The sequence below is a fragment of the Rhinolophus sinicus genome, linkage group LG02 (genome assembly GCF_036562045.2).
Source record: "Rhinolophus sinicus isolate RSC01 linkage group LG02, ASM3656204v1, whole genome shotgun sequence".
NCBI classification, from domain to species: Eukaryota; Metazoa; Chordata; class Mammalia; order Chiroptera; family Rhinolophidae; genus Rhinolophus; species Rhinolophus sinicus.
In genome coordinates this window covers 145,475,989-145,499,134 of record NC_133752.1, presented here as the reverse complement: position 1 = coordinate 145,499,134, position 23,146 = coordinate 145,475,989, and the positions used below count along the sequence as shown (strand labels likewise).

At 50.9% G+C, this 23,146-nt stretch overlaps 2 protein-coding genes and 1 long non-coding RNA gene across 4 annotated transcripts; 2 read left to right on the top strand and 1 right to left on the bottom strand.

Moving 5' to 3' along the window:
• Positions 1-4: 4 nt before the first annotated feature.
• Positions 5-4,341, top strand: ZC3H10 (zinc finger CCCH-type containing 10). Its single transcript, XM_019742283.2, has 3 exons — positions 5-100; positions 852-915; positions 2,342-4,341. Exon 3 carries the CDS (start codon positions 2,397-2,399, stop codon positions 3,702-3,704), a length of 1,308 nt encoding a protein of 435 aa, XP_019597842.1. The 5' UTR covers positions 5-100; positions 852-915; positions 2,342-2,396; the 3' UTR covers positions 3,705-4,341.
• Positions 4,264-9,440, bottom strand: LOC141570085 (uncharacterized). Of its 2 annotated transcripts, none has more exons than XR_012493948.1 (3): positions 9,302-9,440; positions 5,919-6,012; positions 4,264-4,302 (listed from the first exon to the last, which is right to left on the bottom strand). It is a non-coding gene; the product is annotated as an uncharacterized LOC141570085 (long non-coding RNA). The 2 variants fall into 2 exon arrangements; XR_012493947.1 differs by having other exon boundaries at positions 5,919-6,009; positions 9,302-9,433.
• Positions 8,879-22,076, top strand: ESYT1 (extended synaptotagmin 1). The gene is made up of 31 exons (XM_019742279.2): positions 8,879-9,563; positions 11,158-11,199; positions 11,373-11,507; positions 11,632-11,705; positions 11,823-11,895; positions 12,041-12,130; positions 12,311-12,366; positions 12,777-12,900; positions 12,989-13,165; positions 13,288-13,370; positions 13,637-13,685; positions 13,817-13,903; positions 14,005-14,097; positions 14,322-14,393; positions 14,571-14,657; positions 15,654-15,803; positions 16,138-16,293; positions 16,427-16,603; positions 16,768-16,850; positions 16,973-17,021; positions 17,135-17,224; positions 17,356-17,451; positions 17,751-17,822; positions 17,916-18,002; positions 19,820-19,960; positions 20,066-20,214; positions 20,330-20,428; positions 20,508-20,639; positions 20,718-20,823; positions 21,036-21,085; positions 21,268-22,076. The coding sequence occupies exons 1-31, from the start codon at positions 9,012-9,014 to the stop codon at positions 21,305-21,307; spliced, it is 3,471 nt and encodes a 1,156-aa protein (XP_019597838.2). The 5' UTR covers positions 8,879-9,011; the 3' UTR covers positions 21,308-22,076.
• Positions 22,077-23,146: the final 1,070 nt, after the last annotated feature.

Here is a 23,146-nt window from a genome sequence, read left to right as displayed (position 1 = left end):
CGTTTCTTCCGCAGGAAGCGGAAGGGCGATAGAGTGGGCAGCTCTTTGTCGAAGCTAGAGGACCGGCAGGCGGCAGCAGCAACTACGGCGGCGGCGGCAGGTGAGGGAGGCGGGAGACTTAGGTGGAGGCCGCGCCCGGAGGGGAGGAGTCGGGGCCGGCCCAGCGGCTGGGCTCTGCCGGGCTACACAAGGCCCCCCAGGACCGAGCTGGTTGTTCCTCATGCCCCAGGGCTGAGCCCTTTTTCTGACTGACCCCGCTTCCCGAGCAAACGCCTGCTCCGTGACGTCACAGCCCTGCCCATCCCCTCAGCTTGATGTCATCTGGAGTCCCTCTCCCTGTTTCACTTCGTACTCCCTTAGTGTCCTATTCACCTGTCCCATGGTTGAGCTCTGTGGCACTGTACAGAACCTGCCAAGCTAGATTTGCTGTGGGAAACTCCTAGGACTTTTTTCACAAACTCTGGGGTGTTGCGAAGCTTCATAATCACCGCCTCCAAGTCTAATCTGTCATCTCACTGCACTGTCAGTCGCTGTCCTTGCATTGCTCCCTGTTCAGAGTTCCTAACTCCAGCCCGAGGCCGAGCTCTGACCCCCCACACCCTCCTTCAACTTGAGGCAGGGCTCCCCTCACTTTTGTTCGCTCAGAGCTGGTTTTCCAACCCATCCTCCTAGGCTCTCCAAATTCGTTCTGACAACTTCTCCCTTTGACCGGTGAAGTTCAGTTGGAACCCTGAGGAAATGTTGATGTGCCCAGAGCTCTTGCCATTTTGTCAGTCTTTATTGTAGCAACACCCTATAGTTCTCCATTCTTACCCTTTCTCCCGCCCAAATCTCTTTTTTTTCCTGTTCAGAACCCAGCAGTGATGTGGAGGTGGAGACCCACAGGAGCCCCGGACTTCACCTGAGCTACCTCAGGTATCGAACAATCCTGGGCGAGTTGGGTGGGGATGAGTATCATATCTGATAATCTGCGTCTGGTGGGACATGCTACTTGGGTTAGGCTTGGATAGTGGGGTTTATTTTTTACCAGGTCATTTCCCTTTTCGTAAAACTTTGTATCATTTACCACTCTTTTCCTGGATTGTTTCTGTTATTCTGGGACTACCTCCCTTTAGAGGAAGAGGACCCCTCTTTTACAGATTCTCTTGTAACTCTGCCCTCTGGATCATTTTAGAGCGATATCTGGAGGCAAAGTCTAGGCAATGGGGTCGATGGTTGGGGGGAGACGAAGGCCAGAGAAATTGGAAAGATTCCCTTATAGTCAAGGGGAAACAATATGAAGTTTTCCTATTTGAACAGCAGGGGGAGCCTGAATACAGCCTGGGAAAGGCTCAGGAGGTCAGACACGTGGTAGCAGGGACTCACGTCCTGTGGGGGGTGGGGTGAGGGGAGGGCTAGAACCAGGGCAGTGGACTGACATTCCAGAGCTCTCTTGGGAAAGATGAGACTTAAAAGCTTTTATAGAGTCTATAAATAAAGAGGATCTTTATAGGGTGAGGAGTGGTGTGGTTAGATGTCAGTGGTATCTTCCCATGGAGGGTTAGGAGGGGATAGAATGGGCGAAGTAAGGTCACTTGTTCCAATGAAATTAACTCCTTCCTCCTGCCTTGACCTTGTCATAAATGGTTTTGTTCTTGGGAGTCTATAAGTGGAGATGTTGTCACCGTAGAACTCTTCCCCTGAAATGGAGGGGAGGGGGCTGACCACACTGGAGTTGATAGTGGTGGTGAGCTGGGAGAGAATACTAAAAAAGTGAGAAGTTTAGGGACTGACCTCAAGCCGGTGACACAAGTCTCTTCACTCAGGATTTCCTGGGTCTAGAGATATGATACGTTACAGAGCCCTCATCTGAAATCCCATGGAAAAGGGGTTAAGGGAAGTTTTGTCACCAGTATCTCATTATCCACAGCCCTAGTAGCTCACCAGCCCACCTTGGCCACGATTCCCAATCTTCTAACCTATTCAGACGCCGACAGCAGTTTTAATTTCACTTCCGCAACTTTAATAAGGTCAGTTCAAAGGGGAAATAAAATCCAATACTATCTCTCCCTGCCCCCTCCTTGGCCTGTCATCATTAGAGAAATGAAGTGGCTTCACCCCAGCTCCCTCCCTTCTCCATCAGCCTGGCAAGTGTGAATCATTCCCACCCAGACCAGGTGCACAAAGGCCTGGGCGGGACTTCTGACAAGTCAGCCAGTCCAGGCAGAATTCTCATCCCTTAGATTCTCCATCGCCAAAGCCATTGCCTCTCTGTCTTGCCTCTCGTCAGACGGCCTACTCTATAGTTAGGAAGAGTGGCCTCTGGAGGACTCCTGTTTGATACAGTTCTCCTCTTTCCTAGTGGTCACCAAGGGTGGCAAGAAAAGGAAGAAAGCCCTGAATTGGGGGGGACCAGGATGCCTGATCGGGACAGCTATGCCAACGGCACTGGGAACAGCGGTGGAGGCCCTGGAAGCGGTGGCAGCGAGGAGGCCAGTGGGACAGGGGCAGGCAGTGGCGGGGCCAGCTCAGATGCCATCTGTAGAGACTTCCTGAGGAATGTATGCAAGCGAGGCAAGCGTTGCCGCTATCGCCATCCAGACATGAGTGAGGTGTCCAACTTGGGGGTAAGCAAAAATGAGTTCATCTTCTGCCATGACTTCCAGAACAAGGAGTGTAGTCGCCCAAACTGCCGATTCATCCATGGCTCCAAGGAGGATGAGGACGGCTATAAGAAGACAGGAGAGCTTCCCCCTCGGCTGAGGCAGAAAGTGGCAGCAGGCCTGGGCCTTTCTCCAGCTGACCTACCAAATGGCAAGGAGGAGGTCCCTATCTGCCGGGACTTTCTCAAGGGTGACTGCCAAAGAGGAGCCAAGTGCAAGTTCCGTCACCTGCAACGGGATTTTGAGTTTGATGCTCGGGGTGGAGGAAGCACTGGTGGTGGGGGCTCAACAGGCCCAGTCCCCCCAGGACGACGTCATGATCTCTATGATATCTACGACCTCCCTGACAGGGGCTTTGAGGACCATGAGCCAGGCCCCAAGCGCCGGCGAGGTGGATGCTGCCCCCCCGATGGTCCCCATTTTGAATCGTATGACTATAGCCTCGCCCCACCCCGAGGGGTGGAGTGCAGACTGCTAGAGGAGGAGAATGCCATGCTCAGGAAGCGGGTAGAGGAGCTAAAGAAGCAGGTCAGCAACCTTCTGGCTACCAATGAGGTACTCCTGGAACAAAATGCCCAGTTCCGGAATCAGGCCAAGGTCATGACCCTGAGCTCCACTGCACCAGCGACTGAGCAGACTCTGGCCCCTACCGTGGGCACTGTTGCCACTTTTAACCATGGCATTGCCCAGACTCACACTACGCTCAGCAGCCAGGCTTTACAGCCTCGCCCCGTGTCTCAGCAAGAACTGGTGGCCCCCGCTGGAGCTCCAGCTGCTCCCCCAACTAATGCTGCACCTCCTGCTGCTCCACCACCCCCACCCCCACACTTGAACCCAGAGATCACGCCACTGTCAGCTGCTCTGGCTCAAACAATTGCCCAGGGAATGGCACCCCCACCTGTCTCCATGGCTCCTGTGGCTGTGTCTGTGGCCCCTGTGGCCCCTGTGGCTGTATCGATGGCCCAACCCCTGGCAGGAATCACAATGAGCCACACCACCACTCCCATGGTGACTTATCCTATCGCTTCCCAGAGCATGCGTATCACAGCCATGCCACACTGATGGGGCGAATGGACACTCCCCTGGTATAGCCTCCCAGGGCTGGGGTCGAGGGGCCCTTACCCATCCCCTCGCCTAGCTCTCCCAGGCCCTGTCTGAAGGGCTCATTCAAGAACTAGGACAAGAGACTCAAGGAGTTTGCCTCCGAGAAGGGTTTGAGCTGGTGGGTTTTCTCTCACCTCCCTTTTATGAGGGTCCTCTTGTCCATCTTCCTTCAAGCCTCACAGAGGGGGCTTGCATAGGAGTGCAGACTGAAGCCAGCAGAGAGGAAGGACTGATTGAGGGGCTGTATGTCCCCTGATGGGAAGTTGGGGACATACCTGGTCTTGTCCTCTTTTCTGCACAGTACAGTTTCAGCACTGGCTTTGGAAGAAAAAAATACCCCACCCAGAGGGAAAGCCAGGAAAGATTGGGAAGTGGGTGACCAGGAAAGAAGGCCTGATAGGAGCCTTCAGACAATTTGGGACCCAGTTGAGTTGGACAATACAGGAACTGCTCCCGGGCCCGTGGGAAGGTGGGGACCACAGTATTCCAGCCCAAAGACTAGGGGAGCATTCGTTACCTTGGCTTGGCCTGGAAATCCATGAGGCAGGGCCCACCACTTTCCAAAGAAATAAAAAAACAATTATTTTTAACAAATGGAGGCAGTGAAAACTTGCTTAGATATCCTGTGTGGAGGATGGGAGCAGTAAATAGATGTCATGCCAAAGTGGGATAAAGACTCCATGCTCACAGAGCTTGAATAAGGTTGGACGGAGGCCAGTGAAGAAGGGTAGGGACCCAGAACAAGACCAGATGGGACTTTGGGGAAGGCACTTTGTGGGGTAAAAGCATTGGAGCCACCTAGTCTAGTTTAAAAATAGTCCCATCTGTTCTGGTTTCTATCTGCATGTACTATTCCCAGGTTGCCTTAGTAACCAGGGCTCCTAGGGTCATTTAGGGAGGCAGGTACTAAGGAGGGTGGATGTGGTGGGAAATGGGAATGGGATATGTATTGACAGATCTTTCCCTTATTCAAACAGCAGGGCGGGTGGCGGTTACTCTCTGTTATTGATGGCAGTTAATATCCTTCCTACCCCATCCTTTCCTCAGTTACCAATGCCTTAAGTCCAAGGCTTGGGAGGTGCTGAGAAAGGGACAGTTCTGGGGACATGATTCTCAGGGTTCATCCCTTTTTATTCCCTCTGCTTCCACGTAGGACCACAGAGGTTTTAAACCCAATTAAGAATCAATAAGTCGGAGGGTACCAATAGCCAAGCCTTAGTACCGCCTCAGCTCATGGCTGATATAGGGGAAACAATTGAGGTGTCTAGTCTAAAGGGACAGTGGCTTTGGGGGTAGAGAAAGTGACCCTGGGTTGTTCTCCCCCCAATATATCTCATGCTACCTCCTGTTCTCATGTCCGGTTGATCACTCAGGTTATACCTGGGGTTGGAAGATGGTGGGCTAGATCAAGTCCAGTTGGAAAAAAAGGGTCTAAAGACTAAAAATGGGCAAATAGTGAAATATTGTTTGTGCATTTTTTAGAAACCACACCTTGATAAGCTAACTGTGGATTTTCTGGCACAATTCTGGATTATTAAAAGAGAGAATTTATGAAGATTTAGAGACAAGTGTGATCCTAGATGCCAACATGAATTTGTCCCAGCCAAATGCTGACACACTAACTTTATTTTCTTTTTGCCAAGTATCTCTAACGAGGTAGATTAAGGAGACTGTACAAATTGTATGTCCGTTATTAATCTCCTCTAGCTAAAGACTACCAGAAACACACCTGGATGGGTTCAGTGCTCATTGCAGTGATGGAGAGAGCATGCGGTGGGGGGGACCATGACTATAGTGTCTCAGCAAGAGGGTGTTAGGAGTTACAGGACTTGGACTTGGATTAATTGATTTGGGCGAAGGTTTAAGGAAATGGGGCTTCACTCTGGATTGGGTGCTGTCAGGAAAGCAGGGATAATGTCATGACTGGGTATCTTATCTATAAAAAGGGCAGACTAGAGTGAAGCAAAGCTCTAATTGGTAATGAAGCACCAGTCACTCTTTAGATGGGAGAGGGGGTTTGCTATTTTGTGGTTTGCACACTCACCTTGTTTTGTGCTTAAACCAACTTGTGAAGTGATCTTGTTTTTTACCTCACTTCACATTCACTGAGTGCCCTTGTCCTGTGTTGGTGTTTTGTTAGACTGTGTTCAACAGGAGAGCACCATTTCCTACCTGTGAGCCCCGGTCAGCCCCTTAGAACTCCGAAGCCTTAGCTCTGTCAGGCCAGTTCCCAGGTGTCAGGAGCTGTTTTCCTCTTTCTCACCTGCTAAGTCATTACAGATAAAAGAATAATTATGGCTCAATTAAGCAGTAGAGTTTGGTGAAATCCAAACTAAACATTTGTGCCTAGTAAATGTTGATTAGCGCACTCATGATAGAGAAATCTCTAGTCTCTAGTGATATACCCAAGGGTTATGTTTTATTTAAAACAAAAACCTTTGTATGAAAACATGAACAGCTCTGTTATCAACAGTAACACAAGTACTAAGTAATGTTGAAAGTGTATGTAACTTGGATTGACTAAATTAATCCAAGGGGTCAATATGGATCCATTTGGATTGACCCTCCCCCTAAAAAATTGCTTGAGCCTGTCTAAGGAACAAATGCAGAGATCTACATTAGCAATAATTCACATGAGAACAACATGGGACTCCCAACTGGCTACAACAAATTAAAATCTTAGTCCTTATGCCAATTGATAAATACCGAGAGCCTGCTATGTTCTAGGCACCTTTCTAGGAGCTCCATAAGGGTAACAGAATCAGAGTCATGCATTGTAAATATAGCAGTTCCTCCATGTCTGTCTGAATGGAACCATTCCTAAAGTATTGTGTGTTCTTCTAAATGTAATTTTTAAAGAGGACCATTGACAAACTAGGAGGTCAGCTGAAAGAAAAATTGACAAGAGAAGACTGAGGAGAGAACCAATAGATGTCTTCAAATATCTGAAGGTCGGCCCAATGGGGAAAAGGCCCTGTCTTGCTGCATAGGAAATAAACAGGGAATTCTAGAATAATAGCTAACATTTACTGAGTACTTAATAGGAGGCAAGGAAGGCACTGTGTGAGGCACTTTACATGCAATAGCTCATTGACATGATGAGTATTATTACTGTACCCATTTTGCAGAGGAGAAAGCAGCTTTAAAGAGAGAAATCAGCTATGGGTCCCACAACTAGTAAGGAATGGAGCCAGGCATCTATTCAGGCAGTCTGACTCCAGACTTGGCATAACAAAGTTCTAATGATAGAGCCATCCAACAATGGGACCACTATTTTGCTGTAACTTGCTAGGAATAATACAAAGGAAATCTCCAGTCCTGTTGCCCTTTCCATCTTGGAGAGTGGGCTGGGACCAGATTACTGCATCAAGCCCTTAGGAGGCAATCGTAGTTTACATATAAAAGCAGATTGCAAATCCAGGGAGTCTCAGTACTCTTGCTCATTTAGACATTTCTTCTAACAAATGGTCATCCTTTTTCCTGTTACCCATTTTACCACCAGGGGGCACCTGGGCAGCAGAATTGTCAGTGGGCAGGGACGCACCCTGTTTACAGGTTCTGGTGCATTGCAGCTGCTGATTGTGTGGCTCCTGGGACCCAGCGGGGAAGAGACATTCCTGAGGATGAGCTTTTTGTGCCCCATGTACTGTCTTCAGTAGGAGGGTCTGATTATCTAGATGGGGTGAAAAGGGGGAGAAGTGTGGAAAGGAACCCCATAGGTCACCCTCTCTATCTCCCAGCCTAAGTACTTGGCAAATTTTAGTGTACAGAGAGGTTACCTTCTAAGGAGGTTCATCCATTTTTCTGCTATAGTTCTGCTTCATCAGTTGGCGAGCAGATCACTCTTACCTCCTCCAAATTCCTTGAGCTCCTTTTCTATCTGCTCACCTCAGAATATGAAGGACTTAGGCAGATAGAAAATTGTTCCTTATACTGTTCTACAAACTGAATGAAGCAGTCTAAATACTGTTAGCCTCAGGAAAGTAGAAAAAGGGAAGTGAGAAAAATTGAAGGTTAAGGGAAAAAGGCTGGGCAGGGATAGATTCTAAGCAGCTTTGATGAAGCACAGCCTGATGAAATCTATGCGCTGCAGAGCCAGATAAAATTTACGAGCTGCAGATGTAGTGTCTTCCCCAACGATCAACCCTAGTTCCCCTGCTGCATCAAACACAGTAATACAATAAGCCCCACAAATACTGCATTAAGAGGTAATCATCTATGACCAAGCTTTCCCTCCTGGGCTTCCAGTTAGTCTAGTTTCTAAGACCTGGGACTACACCTCTAAGTCCCGTTAACTAGTAACAATGGTCATGATCAATGTACCCTGCACTTTTCCCTACACAGTACAACGTATAACTGCATTAGTTCTACATCTGACTGTATCCAAATCTTCCTTCTAATAAGGGCAAATGAGAAACGGAGTTGTCTCATTACTCTTGGTTTCTCATTTTAGTGCCCTAGTAGTTGTCAGGATCAGAAAATTCTTGGAAAATATAATTATTTCTGCTGCAACTGAGCCCCCCTTTCCCCTTTTGGAACCGATTTAGTTTTAATCTGCCCTCTATGATAGAATGGACTAGCTCTTGGAGATTTCTAAATAGAAATAAAGCCTCACTTCCTAGTCACTCTGCTTTTCCCCCCTCTTCCCTGAAGGTTGGGTTATCTCAACTCTAATTATTGTATTCTCCAGTTTTCTCAAGCGTCTGTCGTTACACTGCACAGACAAGATACAGGACTGGGGACAGGACAGGCAGGGTTGGTTATGGAGCACATTCATTCCAAATAGGGTAATTTCCTTTCCTGTTTTAAGGACAGCCAGGAAATTAAAAAATTGAAGGAATGTGCTTAGAATATGAAAACTCGGGAAAACAGACAAATGAACATGTAGGAATCTCAGACCAAATCCTGCCAAACCGAATGGAGTGGAAGGGAATCCTGACCCTCCACAATCCCTTAACTTTGCAATTCTAGCTCCCTCTAAAACCGAGTAATTAGCGATGCAGCTCTGCGTGACGTCATACCACAAGCACTCCAATCCCACGTGGGGGAGTTCCTGGTCCCGCCTCTCCTCTTTAAATGGTACACCTTGCCGTCTTCTCTTTCTGGCCAATCCAATGCTGCTCTTTAGCCTCTTTCCTCCTTTTCCCGCCATCCCAGGCCTCCCTTTTTGGCACTCTGGACCAATCAGGTCCTACCTCTCCGGAGCCCTCTCCCTTCCCGGCGGAAGAGGGGCGGGGTTTCCATCTTTTGACTCCGCCTTGATCTATGCGGCGCGGACCAACCCAAACCGTCAGAAAGAAAGGGCGTGGCTTGAAGTCCCCTCCCCCATTTGGGGGTTTACGGTTTGTGCTGGGGCAGCGGGTCTTAATACTAGGCAACCTGCAGAGCGGGTCTCTGCATCAGACGGGTCCTCCCAGAGGTGGCACCATGGAGCGTTCTCCTGAAGACGGCTCTAGCCCCAGCACCGTGGACCAGCCTTCTGCTCCTTCCGACCCCTCTGACCAGCCCCCCACTGTTCACACAAAGCCGGACCTGAGTTCGGAGAACCAACCTACCGGCCCAGGCGCGGCGGGTGAGGCCCTGGCGGTGCTGACTTCGTTTGGGCGGCGGTTGTTGGTGCTGGTGCCGGTGTACCTGGCTGGGGCAATGGGACTCAGCGTGGGTTTCGTGCTCTTCGGCCTCGCCCTCTACCTGGGCTGGCGCCGGGTCCGCGACGAGAAAGAACGGAGCCTTCGAGTAGCGCGGCTGCTGCTGGACGACGAGGAGCGGCTCACGGCGAAAACACTCTACATGAGCCATCGAGAGCTACCTGCCTGGGTGAGCGACCACTCTCAATCCTCAGTGCAGCACAGCCAACTTCTAGCCCCTCAGTTCTAGGGCTCCTTCATCCCTCTACCTCAAGTCAGCGCCCCACCTTGGTACAATGGGCCACGCCCAGACTTTCCGCTCTCGCCCGGCTAGCCGTTTGTCTTGGGACCGACTCTCCCCTCTCCCCACCTTCCCTCCCCCTGCCTTTCCGCACGCCCAGATCCGGATCCTTCCACAGAATCAGGACTCCTTTCTGTGGGCAAGAGCAGTACTAACTCAGCCCTGGCTCTCCCTCCCAGCCAAGCTCCTCCTCGCTTCTAGTGCCACTTGTGCCTTTGCTGCTCTTGGGAATCCCCGTTCCCGCAGCCGCTCAGAGGGTTCCCTCGTCTCTCCTGCCCTCCTCAAGACTTTTCCCCGCCTTAGTCAAGATCGTTAGGTTGTTGTCCCTTTTCCCGCACTTATCCCTGGGGACCTGCTGGGACCCAGCCCTAGGAGCATTACCCAGCCAAGCCCCCGCACCTGGACCGGCCCTCCGGCCGTCGCCTCCTGCGGCCAGGCAGCCGGGCCGCAGCGCAGCGCTGCTGGAAGAAGGGCGGGGGGGGGGGCGGGGGGGAGGGAAGTGCGACTGCTGCAGTGCCCGCTGCCCACACTCCACCACCCCTGGCCGGCCCCACCCTTTTCCGGACTGTGGGCTGTGCTTGCTTGGTTGGGGCCGGGATCCTTATCTCTATACCTCTCTCCTTTGGTGGGGGGCCGGAAGCCTTCTTTAAGGCCTTGCAGAGCCCGTTACCCGGTCCCTCCCTGCTCCTCCCAGCAGAGGTGCCAGTCTAGCGGGACAATGGCAGGAGAGAGGAACCAAAGTTGGCACTAGGCAGACAGCCATGCTTCGCAGGGCTGGATCTGGAGAGGGGAAAGGGGGAGAAATGGTCCCGGGGGACTTGTAGTCCAGGTAGCAACTGTCTTTGTTCCTCCTACTCCTCAACATGGAAACTAATCCCCCAGAAGCAACTACCAGTCCTCTTGCCTAGTACAAGGGACAGGTGTCCTTTCCCATAAAAAGACTCACACTAATAAAAAGAAAGAAAAAAGAAGGTCAGGGCCTAAATAGTTCTCCTTGCCCCTCCCTGACTCAGGGAGCTGCTTTCCTGTTCACTTTACTGGTATAGAAGCCCCAGCAGAGGAGAGGAGGGAAGGCTACAAAAAAGAACCAGGCCTTCTCCAATCCCAGAATTTCCTCCTCAAACTGTTTTGGCAGGACCTCCCCCTCCAGAAAGAATGTGCCCTTCTCCTCCCTCCTCCTCTCTGCCTCAGCAGCTGTCATTTCACATCCCTGAGCTATCCACAAACCAAGTTTGTGTGGCCTACACCCGCCAGCTCCCCTAGTCAGAGAGACCTCAGTGCCCCCAAACCTTGTGAAGGAATGAAATCTCAGGACATCTCAGCACCCTCCCCCCTCCCCCGCCCCTGGTTGTGAGGAGGTCCTGTCACATTTATGTTTCCTTCCCTCTGTGGGTACCCCAACCCTCGACTGCAGCATCTTAGTGGGAAACCACAGGTGGCGGGTGGGTGTGCTCATCACTGTTTCTGCCGTCCCCACCTCTAGGTCAGCTTCCCAGATGTGGAAAAGGCTGAATGGCTAAATAAGGTGAGGGTTGTCTTGATTTTTTTCATGAGGGGGATAGGGGGTTCAGTCCTCTTGTGTGACCCTGCCACACTTCAATTCTAGCCCCAGCCTAGTCCCCAGTGCTCTCTTTGGGGAGGAACTTGACTTTCGAGGGAAGATTGGGCTCTCCTATGACTGGCTCTCCTTCCTCCCAGATTGTGGCCCAGGTCTGGCCCTTCCTGGGCCAGTATATGGAGAAGCTGTTGGCTGAAACTGTGGCCCCGGCTGTTCGAGGATCTAACCCCCATCTGCAAACATTTACATTTACACGAGTGGAACTGGGTGAAAAGGTATGTGTGTAAGAGGGAAAGTAATGGAAAGGAGATGGGACAGGGAAGGTGGTGACTGGGGGTGGGGGGCTGAGGTACTCTACCCTTTCCTTTCCCTCTCTCTCAAAAATTCATCTCTCTCCAGCCATTGCGCATCCTAGGAGTCAAAGTTCACCCTGGTCAGAAGAAAGAACAGATCCTGCTGGACCTGAACATCAGGTAACACCACTCACCACTCCCTGCTTCCCCTTCAGCAGGACCCTGGTCACTCTGATTACTGCACTCCTCTGACCCCCAGTGCAGCCTCGTGCTAACCTTTGTTCTCTTCGCCACCAGCTATGTAGGTGATGTACAGATTGATGTGGAAGTGAAGAAATATTTCTGCAAAGCGGGAGTCAAGGGCATGCAGGTGGGCCCCATAATAGGGAGACTTTGCCCTCAGTTTCCTGGGATATGAGGAAGTGGGAGGTTGGAAAAACCAAGGCTGGGGAAGTCTGGGGACATAAAGAGTGCCTTTTCTGAGGAAAGGTTTTGATCTTCTCTTCTTGTCCCAGCTACATGGTGTCTTGAGGGTGATTCTTGAGCCACTCATTGGAAACCTTCCTATCGTGGGGGCTGTGTCAATGTTCTTTATTCGACGCCCGGTAAGGGAAAGTGTTGGGAGGGGATGGGAAAGCAGGGGAAACAGGATAGGGAGGGTGAGTGTAGCCAGCTATGGGGAATGGAGGAGGGAATTGACAAGAAGGCTGAATTCTGGCAACTGTTGGCTGGATGTGACGACGTCACCATATGCTCTGTCCTGATCCCCTGCTCTTTCCTTCCAGACCCTGGATATCAACTGGACAGGGATGACCAACCTGCTGGATATCCCAGGACTCAGGTATCAAGGGTTTACTGAGCACCTGCTAAGTGTTCCAGCCTGGCTTGGGAGTTTAAGGGTTACGAAGCAGTAAAAGATGCAGTGATGCCCTTCAGGAGCCTTGACACTAGCTGGGGAGATAAGACAAATACCCCTGAAAAATACCATGCTGTGATTTGTCTTCTGTGGCGGGAGCGGGCATTTTGGTAGAGAATGAAGAGGGCTAAAGTCTGCTCAGCAGAAGCAAAAAGAGAAGAGCTGGAATGGCAGTGAAGGGGCAGGGCAGTAGGTGGGAAATTAGGGTAGAAGAGTAGCATAAAAAGATTTTTAAGAAAGGACTTCCTTCTCTTGGTTGTGGGAATCCTAGTTGGGGTTGGGGGGATATTGGAAGTTGGGGCCACCGTCACCTCCTTTTCTCCTCTCCCATTCAGCTCACTCTCTGACACCATGATCATGGACTCCATCGCTGCCATCCTGGTGTTGCCCAACCGATTACTGGTGCCCCTTGTGCCTGACCTTCATGATGTGGCCCAGTTACGGTCCCCTCTTCCCAGGGTATGGCCTCGCCCCCGTTAGATGGCTCCTTTTTTCAGAAATCCTGTGCTGAGCCCTTAGTTTCTCACTATCTGATTCCTCTCCTCAGGGCATTATTAGGATTCACCTGCTGGCTGCTCGAGGGCTAAGCTCCAAGGACAAATATGTGAAGGGCCTGATTGAGGGCAAATCAGATCCCTATGCCCTTGTGCGAGTGGGCACCCAGACATTCTGCAGTCGTGTCATCGATGAGGAACTAAACCCCCAGTGGGGAGAGACTTATGAGGTAGGAGAGCTGAGGAGTGGGGCTGTGTGACATGGGGAGGCCTCGGGAGGTTGAGAGAAGGTGCTGCCTAGACAATCCTCACAGCCACAGCCCGTGAAGCTCTTGTCCCCTGTGCCCCTCAGGTGATCGTACACGAGGTGCCAGGTCAGGAGATCGAGGTGGAAGTGTTTGACAAGGACCCAGACAAAGATGACTTTCTGGGCAGGTGAGACTTCGCCTGTTAGGGTTCTAAAGCCCCAGTGCTACCAAGGTCACAAACGTAATTATCATCCTTTTCTGGGCCTGGGAATTGTGTATCGTTTTCCTTCCCAAGTCCCCCACCATGCGCACACACACCCCTCCTTCCACCTCCTGCGTGTAAGGAGAAGGGAATCTGAGATCTGACAGTTACTTCTGGGAGGGTGAATGATGGCCAATGACATGCTACTAATTACAACATTTCCCCTCCCCCCTCTCACTGCCCCCCCCCAGAATGAAGCTGGATGTAGGGAAAGTATTGCAGGCTGGAGTATTGGATGATGTAAGTTGAGAGAAGATGGTGGGGGGTGGTGTCACCCATTCAGCAGACAATAGCTGCTGCATTGGCAGGGATGAGGTTGGGTGGGTGTCTGATCTCTACTACACCTCACTGTCTTCTACTTCTCCCTTCAGTGGTTCCCTCTACAGGGCGGGCAAGGCCAAGTTCACTTAAGGCTAGAATGGCTGTCACTTTTGCCAGATGCAGAAAAACTGGAGCAGGTAACCAACATGAGCAGCAGAAAGCTGGCAGGGGAGATACAGGTTATGTGGAAGTCTAGGGGGCTGCGGGGAGCAAGGTCTGACTGCTGCCACCCCTGCAGGTTCTACAGTGGAATCGAGGCATCTCCTCCCGACCAGAGCCCCCATCAGCTGCCATTTTAGTTGTCTATCTGGATCGGGCCCAGGATCTTCCTGTGAGTGTGGCTTCTGAGGGCGGGTGAACAGGGAGCCTTGGGTGCAGCATTCCCACACCCTCCCTTGCCCCTACTTGCTTTGCTCTAGAAGCAGCAACATGTAACTCAGGGTTCCAAGGAGGGTATCAGAGCCACCTCAGGGAAAAGATTCTGCTAACAGCCCACCTTCCTTCACTGAAACAAAAACACCCACAATAGTGACTTCTGAATTCTACCCCCCACAGCTGAAGAAGGGGAACAAGGAACCCAACCCCATGGTACAACTGTCAATTCAGGATGTGACCCGAGAGAGCAAGGTGAGGACCAGAATGGGTTGAGAGGTATCATGTGTTTGAGGCGTGGAGGACGGGGGACTGTTCCTGGGAAAAGAAGAGTCCCCAGCAGTCTTCCCTTTGGAAAGCCTATGAAGGCAAGCGCTTTCAGAGGAACAGGAATGGTACTGAGGCATGCCCCTGAATCCTGCACGTCCCTAGGCTGTGTACAGCACCAACAGCCCGGTGTGGGAGGAGGCCTTCCGGTTCTTCCTGCAAGACCCTCAAAGCCAAGAGCTTGATGTACAGGTGAGACCATCACCTGTTCCCCCTCCTGAATACCCTAGCCTGTCTTCCCAGATGTGCACCATTTCTTCTCTCCATGTTCTCCTTTGATCTCTATTTTCGATCCACCTACCTAGACTCTTCCTCCCCCCCCCCCCACTGTTCACCACGTATCTAGAATCATTTTTAAAAAAAAAACACAAATTTTATTGGAGAATATTGGGGAACAGTGTGTTTCTCCAGGGCCCGTCAGCTCCAAGTCGTTGTCCTTCAATCTAGCTGTGGAGGGCGCAGCTCAGCTCCAAGTCCTGTCACCGTTTTCAATCTTCAGTTGCAGGGAGCACAGCCCACCATCCCATGTGGGAATTGAACCGGCAACCTTGTTGTTGAGAGCTCGCGCTCTAACCAACTGAGCCATCCGGCCGCCCCAAGAATCATTTTTTTATAATTGAGAATTGTACACTTAAAATAAGTGATTTTATGATATGTAAATTGCCTCAAAATTATTTTTTTTTAAAGAACATACTGAGTACCTATTAGGCACCTAGCATTTTAAAGATCATAGAAAAAGCATTAAACGGTATCTGCCTTCATGAAGCTTATTGGCTAGTTTCATAGATAAGACACACATATATAAAACCATCCAAGAACAATTAAATATTAACCAGCAGGAGTAAAATGCCCACAGTATAGTGCTAAGGATGGCCAGAGAAAGGTACAGAGGCTGGAGTAATGAGGGATTTTGTGAAGGAAGTAGGATTTTATTTACATGGTCCTTGAAGGATAAGTAGGATTTAAACAGGCTGAGAGAAGGAGAATGAGAACTTTCTAGGTAATGGGAGCAGAATGAGCACAGGTGGAAGGGACCATGGGGTGGGCAAAGGACTGTAAACAGATGGCCTGGACTGTAGCAAAAGGTCTGTGATTGGCACAGAGAATGAGGCTGGAGCCATGTTATAATTTGCCCAGGATGCCCCACTTTTCCCTAATCTCTTCACGGCATCACCTCCTGTGCCACAGGTGAAGGATGACTCCAGGGCCCTGACGTTAGGGGCGCTGACCCTGCCTCTGGCTCGCCTGCTGACCGCCTCTGAACTCACCCTGGACCAGTGGTTCCAGCTAAGCAGCTCTGGCACAAACTCCAGGCTCTACATGAAACTGGTTATGAGGGTAAGGAGACGGAGGAATTGCTGAGGGTGGGGAAAGGCCTTGTGGGCTCCTTGGTATTAAGAATAAGGAAGGGGAAGCCTCTAAGATAAAATGAGCTCGTATATGTGGAAGTACCTAGCAGGCACAACAAAAAAAGTTTGTAGATCTAACTGGGGAAGAAATGGTGTATGAGGAGGATGTATGTGGAGACAACCCCGCAGAGATGAGCCCAGCTGAGGCAGAGACCTGGTTTCCCCAATCACCGCCCCTGCTCTGCGGCCCCCAGCACCCACATACCTGCCTGCTGGTGGCTAGCTGTGCTTCTTTGATTGGACAATCACACTCCCCTTCCCAGATCTTGTACTTGGATTCATCAGAAGTGCACTTCCCCACCGTGCCTGGTACTCCTGGTGCTGGGGACCTGGACCGTGAGAGCCCCGCGACAGGTAGCAGTGTGGACGCACCCCCCCGACCCTGTCACACCACTCCGGACAGTCACTTTGGGACGGAGGTGAGGCTATATCTGGAAAGGACCTATGGTCTGTTTGCCCACCCTACGTGTGCAAAGCCTGTTTCAGGGCTGGTTCCCACCGGTTCCTTTCTCTTTGACTGCCATCTGCTGCCCCTGTCTGCCCCTCTTGCAGAATGTGCTTCGGATCCATGTATTAGAGGCCCAGGACCTGATTGCTAAAGACCGTTTTTTGGGGGGATTGGTGAAGGGCAAGTCAGACCCCTACGTCAAACTAAAGCTGGCAGGACGAAGCTTCCGGAGTCGTGTGGTTCGGGAAGATCTCAATCCGCGCTGGAACGAGGTTTTTGAGGTCGGAATTAAATGGCTAGGATCCTCCCAGTCCTGCGCCGTCTTCCCTTAGTTCTGAGAGTGGTTCCAAAAAGCTCTGGAGTTCGGGTGATTGAATGGGGGTTCTAGTCATTTGGAGAAGAGACGGAGAGAATCTGCTTTGTCCCCACTATTTTTTCCCACTAGGTGATCGTCACCTCGATTCCAGGCCAAGAGCTGATGATTGAGGTGTTTGACAAGGACCTGGACAAGGACGACTTTCTGGGCAGGTGAGGGGGTTGGGGTCCCGCGGGGGTAACAGGCTGGGTCTCCACAGACCCTGAAAGTCTGGTTCCGGGGGACAGAGACATGGCTCTGACCGTGCACCTCATCTTAATCCTTCTCCCCACAGATGTAAAGTGAGTCTGAGCGCCGTCCTACACAGCGGCTTCCTGGACGAGGTGAGCGTGGAGTCAGACAGAACTCACAAGCCATTCTGATCGTGACCCAAGTCTCATTCTCATAGTCCGTCTGTCCCCACACCCCCAAGTCCTAACCCTGCCCACTACCACAGTGGCTGACCCTGGAGGACGTCCCATCTGGCCGCCTGCACTTGCGTCTGGAGCGTCTGACGCCCCGTCCCAATGCTGCTGAGTTAGAAGAGGTAAGGAAGACGACAGGAGGAAGGAAGGGACCCCAGAGGGGCCAAGATGAGCACTTGTGTCAGCTTGCAAGGTGCACGCCAGGCCTCGGGGTCAGTCCCCACTCCCCAAGCTCCTGTGTGTCCTCCCCCAGGTGCTCCGGGTGAACAGTTTGATCCAGACTCAGAAGAGTGCAGAGCTGGCGGCGGCCCTGCTGTCTGTCTATGTGGAGCGGGCTGAGGGCCTGCCGGTGAGACCTGCTCCCCACGGCCCATAGCTCCCTGGCCCTTCTACCCCCTTGGGTCTGGATGCTCCTGCTGTATTTGGAGCATCCAGATCAAAGTCCTCTCTTTCCCAGGGTGGTGCTGGGGTGGGAAGAATTACCTGTTCAAGGAGGGTGGTGGCTGTTGAGTGATAATGAGGCCATGGCCCCCGGCTGTGGATGTAATTGGTGAGAGGAGGGGGGATCTGCCTACTGTGGTTCAAATTTAAGACAATTTTTGATTAAGTACTAAATAATCAATATTTAACATAATATTCCCTTTCTAGCTCCGAAAAGGTACCAAGCCTCCCAGCCCTTATGCTGTTATCACTGTGGGAGATACTTCTCATAAAACTAAGGTATTAGGAAGTGCTGCAGGGCTGCGCACAGGAGGGGTAAGAGGACTAGAGCAGAGGGTATCACCACTGATCATCACCCCTCTTCTCCACCAGACTGTTTCCCAAACTTCAGCCCCCACCTGGGACGAGAGTGCCTCCTTTCTCATCAGGAAACCAAACACTGAGAGCCTGGAGTTGCAGGTAATGTAAATTCATGCTACAAACATTGTGCAGATTCCCATGACGGGCCAGACACTGAACCCCAGGCACAGGGCATTCGCAGATAAAAGATCTAGTTCTCATCTTTATGGAGCTGACACTCTTTTGGGGAAAAAATAACCAGAGAATACTTCCAAATTGATAACTGCTGAGATAAAAGGCACTGTGGGGGGAAAAAAGAGGGGTTCTATTCTAACTCAGAGTAGGGGGGAAAGTGGCGATATTAAGAAACACATCCTTAGATGATCCCTGAGCTTTAGGGTCAATAGGATCTAACCAAGAAAAAAAAGGGCAGGGAAACGCTTCAGGCTGAGAAAAGAATGGAGGAGAAAGAAGGCAAATTATAGAGAGGAAGGCAGGAACAAGATCATAGGGGCTGTTGAATATTATGCTAAGAATTTGGATTTTATCCTGAAGGCGTAAGGAAACATTTGAAAGAACGAGAGATGACATATCCAGATTTGCACTTTAGGAAGATCATGCTGAGAGCAGGGTAAAGATGGACAACACTGGAGGCAGGCAGACGAGTTAAGAGGCTGTTAGAGTAACTGAAGCGAGCAATGGCAAAGGCCAGATGGTATCTGGTGGGTATTTTGACCTGGAGGGGAAAGAGAAACAAGGAACAGCCTAGATGCTGACTCCTGGGTTTTTAGGATAAGGTGGCTAGACAGATAAAGGTGCCACTGCCACCATAGCAAATGCACAAAACAGAAGTTTTTGAATTTGAGATCTCTGAGGGACATCCAAGGGGAGACAGCCATCCAGGAGGTAGATCTGTGTCCTATTATGGTATTCTTCCCTCTCCCTCTCTTTGAGCATCATGAGTGAGCAACAGGTAGCAACTGTAGTCAAGGGTGTGAACAAGATCTAGTAGGCTGCATGCAGAGCGGAAAGATGGACACGGTGGGCCCCGTAACAATGAAAGGGCCGATGGGGGAAGAAGAGCCTTCGAAGGGCCTGACGTGTAGCCAGGGCAGGGGGACACTCACCATGAAAGAGTGGGTTACGGACACTAGAAGAAAAGTGTTTCAAAAGACAGCAAGTGGCCAAAGGAGAGGTCAAATTAGATGGTTGAAAACTATTCATTAAAAAAAAAGAAAGAAAACTATTCATTGACTTTGAAAACTAGGAGGGCACTGATTTTGCAGCAACTTCAGTGGCATAAATGGACTAGATTTCAGTGGGTTGAAGAGTGAACCAAAAGTGAAGAGTATGGGAGGCAGGGAGGAGAGGTGGTAGGTGACACAGGAGAGCTGACTTCCTCATCTTGTGGGGGAGCGAAGAGATGCCTGCTAAGTTGACAACAGTAAGTAGAAAATTACATTAATAAAAAGCAGTAGAACTTAAAATAATGTAACTGTTAACACTAGCAGAGGTAGAGAGGTAAATGAGCTCAATTCCTCCACTTGCATAGCAGGAATCAGTGGATACTAAAGGTGACAAATCAGGAACTAGAGATACAGGCATATTAGAATTACGTCAGAGCAAAGGAAACATGTGGAGTATGGAAATGGGGGCCAGATGGGCAGAGAACATTTCCTTTAAATTTAATTCCATTTTTACTGCCTTTTCTTCCCCCGTGCAGGTATTACCGGTATAACTTGTGAAAGCTTAGGAAGGAAAGATAGTATAGTCTACTCTGGTTAAGAAAGGAAGGGAAGCGACGGGACCAGCAGCTGTTACCAGGGCTTCCCGGCCCTTCACAAAGGGGAGTCTCTCACCAAAACCCCGAGTCCAGCGTTTGGACCTGGAACACCAGGATGAAATCCTTTGTTGATCACAGTCCTGTTGCTCCACAGGTTCGGGGGGAGGGGACTGGCACATTGGGCTCGCTGTCCCTGCCCGTCTCGGAGCTCCTCGGAGCTGACCGGCTCTGCTTGGATCGCTGGTTTACACTCAACAACGGTCAAGGGCAGTTGCTACTGAGAGCACAGTTGGGGGTGAGTGCCAGGAGGTGTGTGGGGGGTTGGTGGGAACAGACGGCCGTGTCCTCAGCGAGGAAGCGGAGCGGAACCTGCTTGGCTTACAGCTTTCTTGCCTCCTAGATCCTGGTATCCCAGCACTCAGGAGTGGAAGCTCACAGCCACAGCTATAGCTCCTCATCTCTGAGTGAAGAACCAGAGCTCTGGGGGGGCCTCCCTCAGACTACCTCCTCGGCCCCAGAGCTCCGGCAGCGCCTAACACATGGGGACAGGTAAAGGGCTGGGACAGAAAGATGGATACCGGCAGGCAGGAGTACGCGTATAAAGGATGGGCTACAGGTTCCCTAGGCACTACCTCCTCCCAGGCCGATCTCCATCTCTCCACAGTCCCCTTGAGGCTCCGGCTGGGCCTCTGGGCCAGGTGAAACTGACTGTGTGGTATTACAGTGAAGAACGAAAGCTGGTCAGCATCGTTCACAGTTGCCGGTGAGACCCTCTGTCTGATCCTCCAGCTTCTCTCCATCCCTCTCCTTGTTGGCTTATCACCTGCATCTTCCTGTTGTAGGGCCCTTCGCCAGAATGGACGGGACCCTCCTGACCCCTATGTGTCACTGTGGCTACTGCCAGACAAGAACAGGGGCACCAAGAGGAAGACCTCACAGAAGAAGAGGACCCTAAATCCTGAATTCAATGAACGGTCAGTCAGTGGGCAGTCGAGTGGGGAGACGGCAGGCTTGGGAAGGATGCCTGCCCCTAATACCCAGTCCTTCCCCAGGTTTGAGTGGGAATTGCCCCTGGATGAGGCCCTCCGGCGAAAGCTGGATGTCTCTGTGAAGTCTAATTCCTCCTTCATGTCAAGAGAGCGTGAGCTGCTGGGGAAGGTAAGAGGGCGAGGATGCGCAGGCAAAGGTGAGAGTTAGAAGCACTGGTATGAAGGTTGCAATCCCTGTTAGAGAGGTAGCACCCCGGTGACATTACCTTGTAAGTGACCCAATCACCTCTGCACTGGTTTGGGACCAGAAATGCATGATGATGGGACGTGGTCTGTCCACATATCAAAATAACATCTTGCTTCGACTCTCCTCCAACACAGATGCAGTTGGACCTCACTGAGATCGACCTTTCCCAGGGTGCGGCCCAGTGGTGAGTATTGATGGGTCGGGCCTGGGCCTGGATATGAAGTAGGAGAAATCCCAATCATAGGAAGGGAAAAAAAGATGCAAAGTGAGCCGAACCACTGACTGAAGTATAAAAGCCCTTGGATCGTGTCTCATAAGACACAAGCGTGCACTTCCTACCTGAGTGTTCTCCACTTGTTCCCACAGGTATGACCTCACAGATGACAAGGACAAAGGCAGCTCCTAGGAGCTGGGGATGACCAGTCTGCTGTCTCCTTGCCTCTCCTGCTGCTGCATCACCCTGTCAATGGGATGAGCTGAAAGCTAGGGCCTGAGGGCAGAGCCTGCGCCCCTCAGCCCTCTCACCGCCCAGGCCCATGCTGGGGCCTTTGCCTGACCAAAGAGGAGGACCTTATGTTACCCTTTCTTTACTGCACGGCCTTTATCTGGGGTCCTGGGGCAGGGACCACAGCTGGCTATTTCCTGCTCTGCCTGCAAATTCTCTTTCCTCCCAACTCCTCAGGGCCTTCTGTACCTGTGCCTGGCCACTGGCAGTGGCATTAGTTTATGCCAAATACACTTCTGGGAAGATCTTTTTTCTGTAAAGAAAAAAGACAAATAGGGAGGGTAAGCACGTGGGCGGGAAGGTGGACAGGCTAACTACTCAAGCTCTGAGCCTCTTGGACCACTGCATACAGCAAGTATCTGGCAACCCCAGCCCCCATGTCTAGTTCCCACTTTCCTCAAGCCTGTCCTGAAAGTTACACCTGCTATGACTGAGGCCAGCCAGTCTCCTGATTCACTCTGGAAATTGGGAACACTTGGATTCTATCCAAGCCTTCAAGTAGCAGGTTTCAGTCTTGGAGCCTCTAGCTGGTGCTGTGCGGAGGGCCTTGGGCAGTAAGGCCCATTCTCGTCTGGGTGCCAGGCTGTTAACTCACTGACTAGAACTGAATCTGTTTCGCACCAACTCTGCCAATCCACTGTATCTTACATTAAACAGTATAAGCAAACCAGCCATGGCTCTTTTCCTTCAGGACGGGAATCCTGCCTACCCATCAGGTGTTTGTGCCAAGTGTCTAAAGCCTGTATTCAATTCACAAATCATTTCAATTTACTTAGTGGTCAGAACCCACTGTGGCTGCAGCCACAAAGAATGCTGGTTCCACTGAGGATGGTCAAGGGACCTGTGTGAAGTAGCTGCTGCCGAGTTTCTGGTGAGATTCATCCCCAGTCACGGTGATGAAGTCTGTTACCTATGCAACTTGTCTGCTGACCATCATCTCATGGGCTCTCCAGGGAAAGAATTCCCAAACCCAGTGAACCTGGAAGCTCTGTGCCTCAACACAGACTCAGAGTGTCTCAGTGGTATGTTCAGCCATAACCAAAAAGGCTTCGGGCCCACCCAATGGGCAGCTAAATGAGAAGTCTTAGACCCATTCAGATCTGCTCACCTTGAACTCTGCTCCTTTAGGGACCCTTCCTGGAATGCAAGCTGTAGAAGCTGCGTTCCATCTGTTCTACCAACCACACAAAGGAGAGTGAGACAAAGGAAGAGTAAACGACTGAAAATGGTCACTGGAATAGGGGGTGCTTCATCTTCTCTGGAAGAATATAGACTTTAAGATGCTGGCTACTGGGAGGAGAGGAAACGCTCCGGAGAAAGAACTAAACTCAGTTCCACAGGGAGCTGTCAAAATTCACCTTAATAGCAAAAGCTGAATTTAAACACCATACCATCCACTTAACTCAGCTCCTATTTTTTTCTCTCAGTAACTCTGCTGTACTCATTGCTGGTTCTTCTGCCATCTCTACTTCCTTCCCACCAACTTACGAGGATCCCAAGCCTTGTCCATAAGCAAAAGGTTTCAGTTGCCCTCCCCTCTGACCCAGAAATTAAGTGGGGAAAACCCCCAAAACACAGGGCAAAGGAACTATTTCGAGGGACTCTTATTCGGTACTAGGCATGTGGCCCAAGGCTTGCTGTTCTGGTTGGCTTCAGCTAATACAACCAGGGACCTCAGTGTGTGATTTTAAGAAGCACTCTTGACAGAGTTCATCACTTCAACTAATTAACATGTCCAGA

What these genes read in the sequence shown, in the direction of transcription:
- ZC3H10 (XM_019742283.2), top strand. Translation starts at nt 2,397, where the DNA reads ATGCCTGATCGGGACAGCTATGCCAACGGCACTGGGAACAGCGGTGGA.
- ESYT1 (XM_019742279.2), top strand. Translation starts at nt 9,012, where the DNA reads ATGCGGCGCGGACCAACCCAAACCGTCAGAAAGAAAGGGCGTGGCTTG. An exon ending in ACAGTCACTTTGGGACGGAG is followed by an intron (nt 16,294 to 16,426) that starts GTGAGGCTATAT and finishes CCCCTCTTGCAG; the next exon opens with AATGTGCTTCGGATCCATGT. An exon ending in AGCGTGAGCTGCTGGGGAAG is followed by an intron (nt 20,824 to 21,035) that starts GTAAGAGGGCGA and finishes CCTCCAACACAG; the next exon opens with ATGCAGTTGGACCTCACTGA.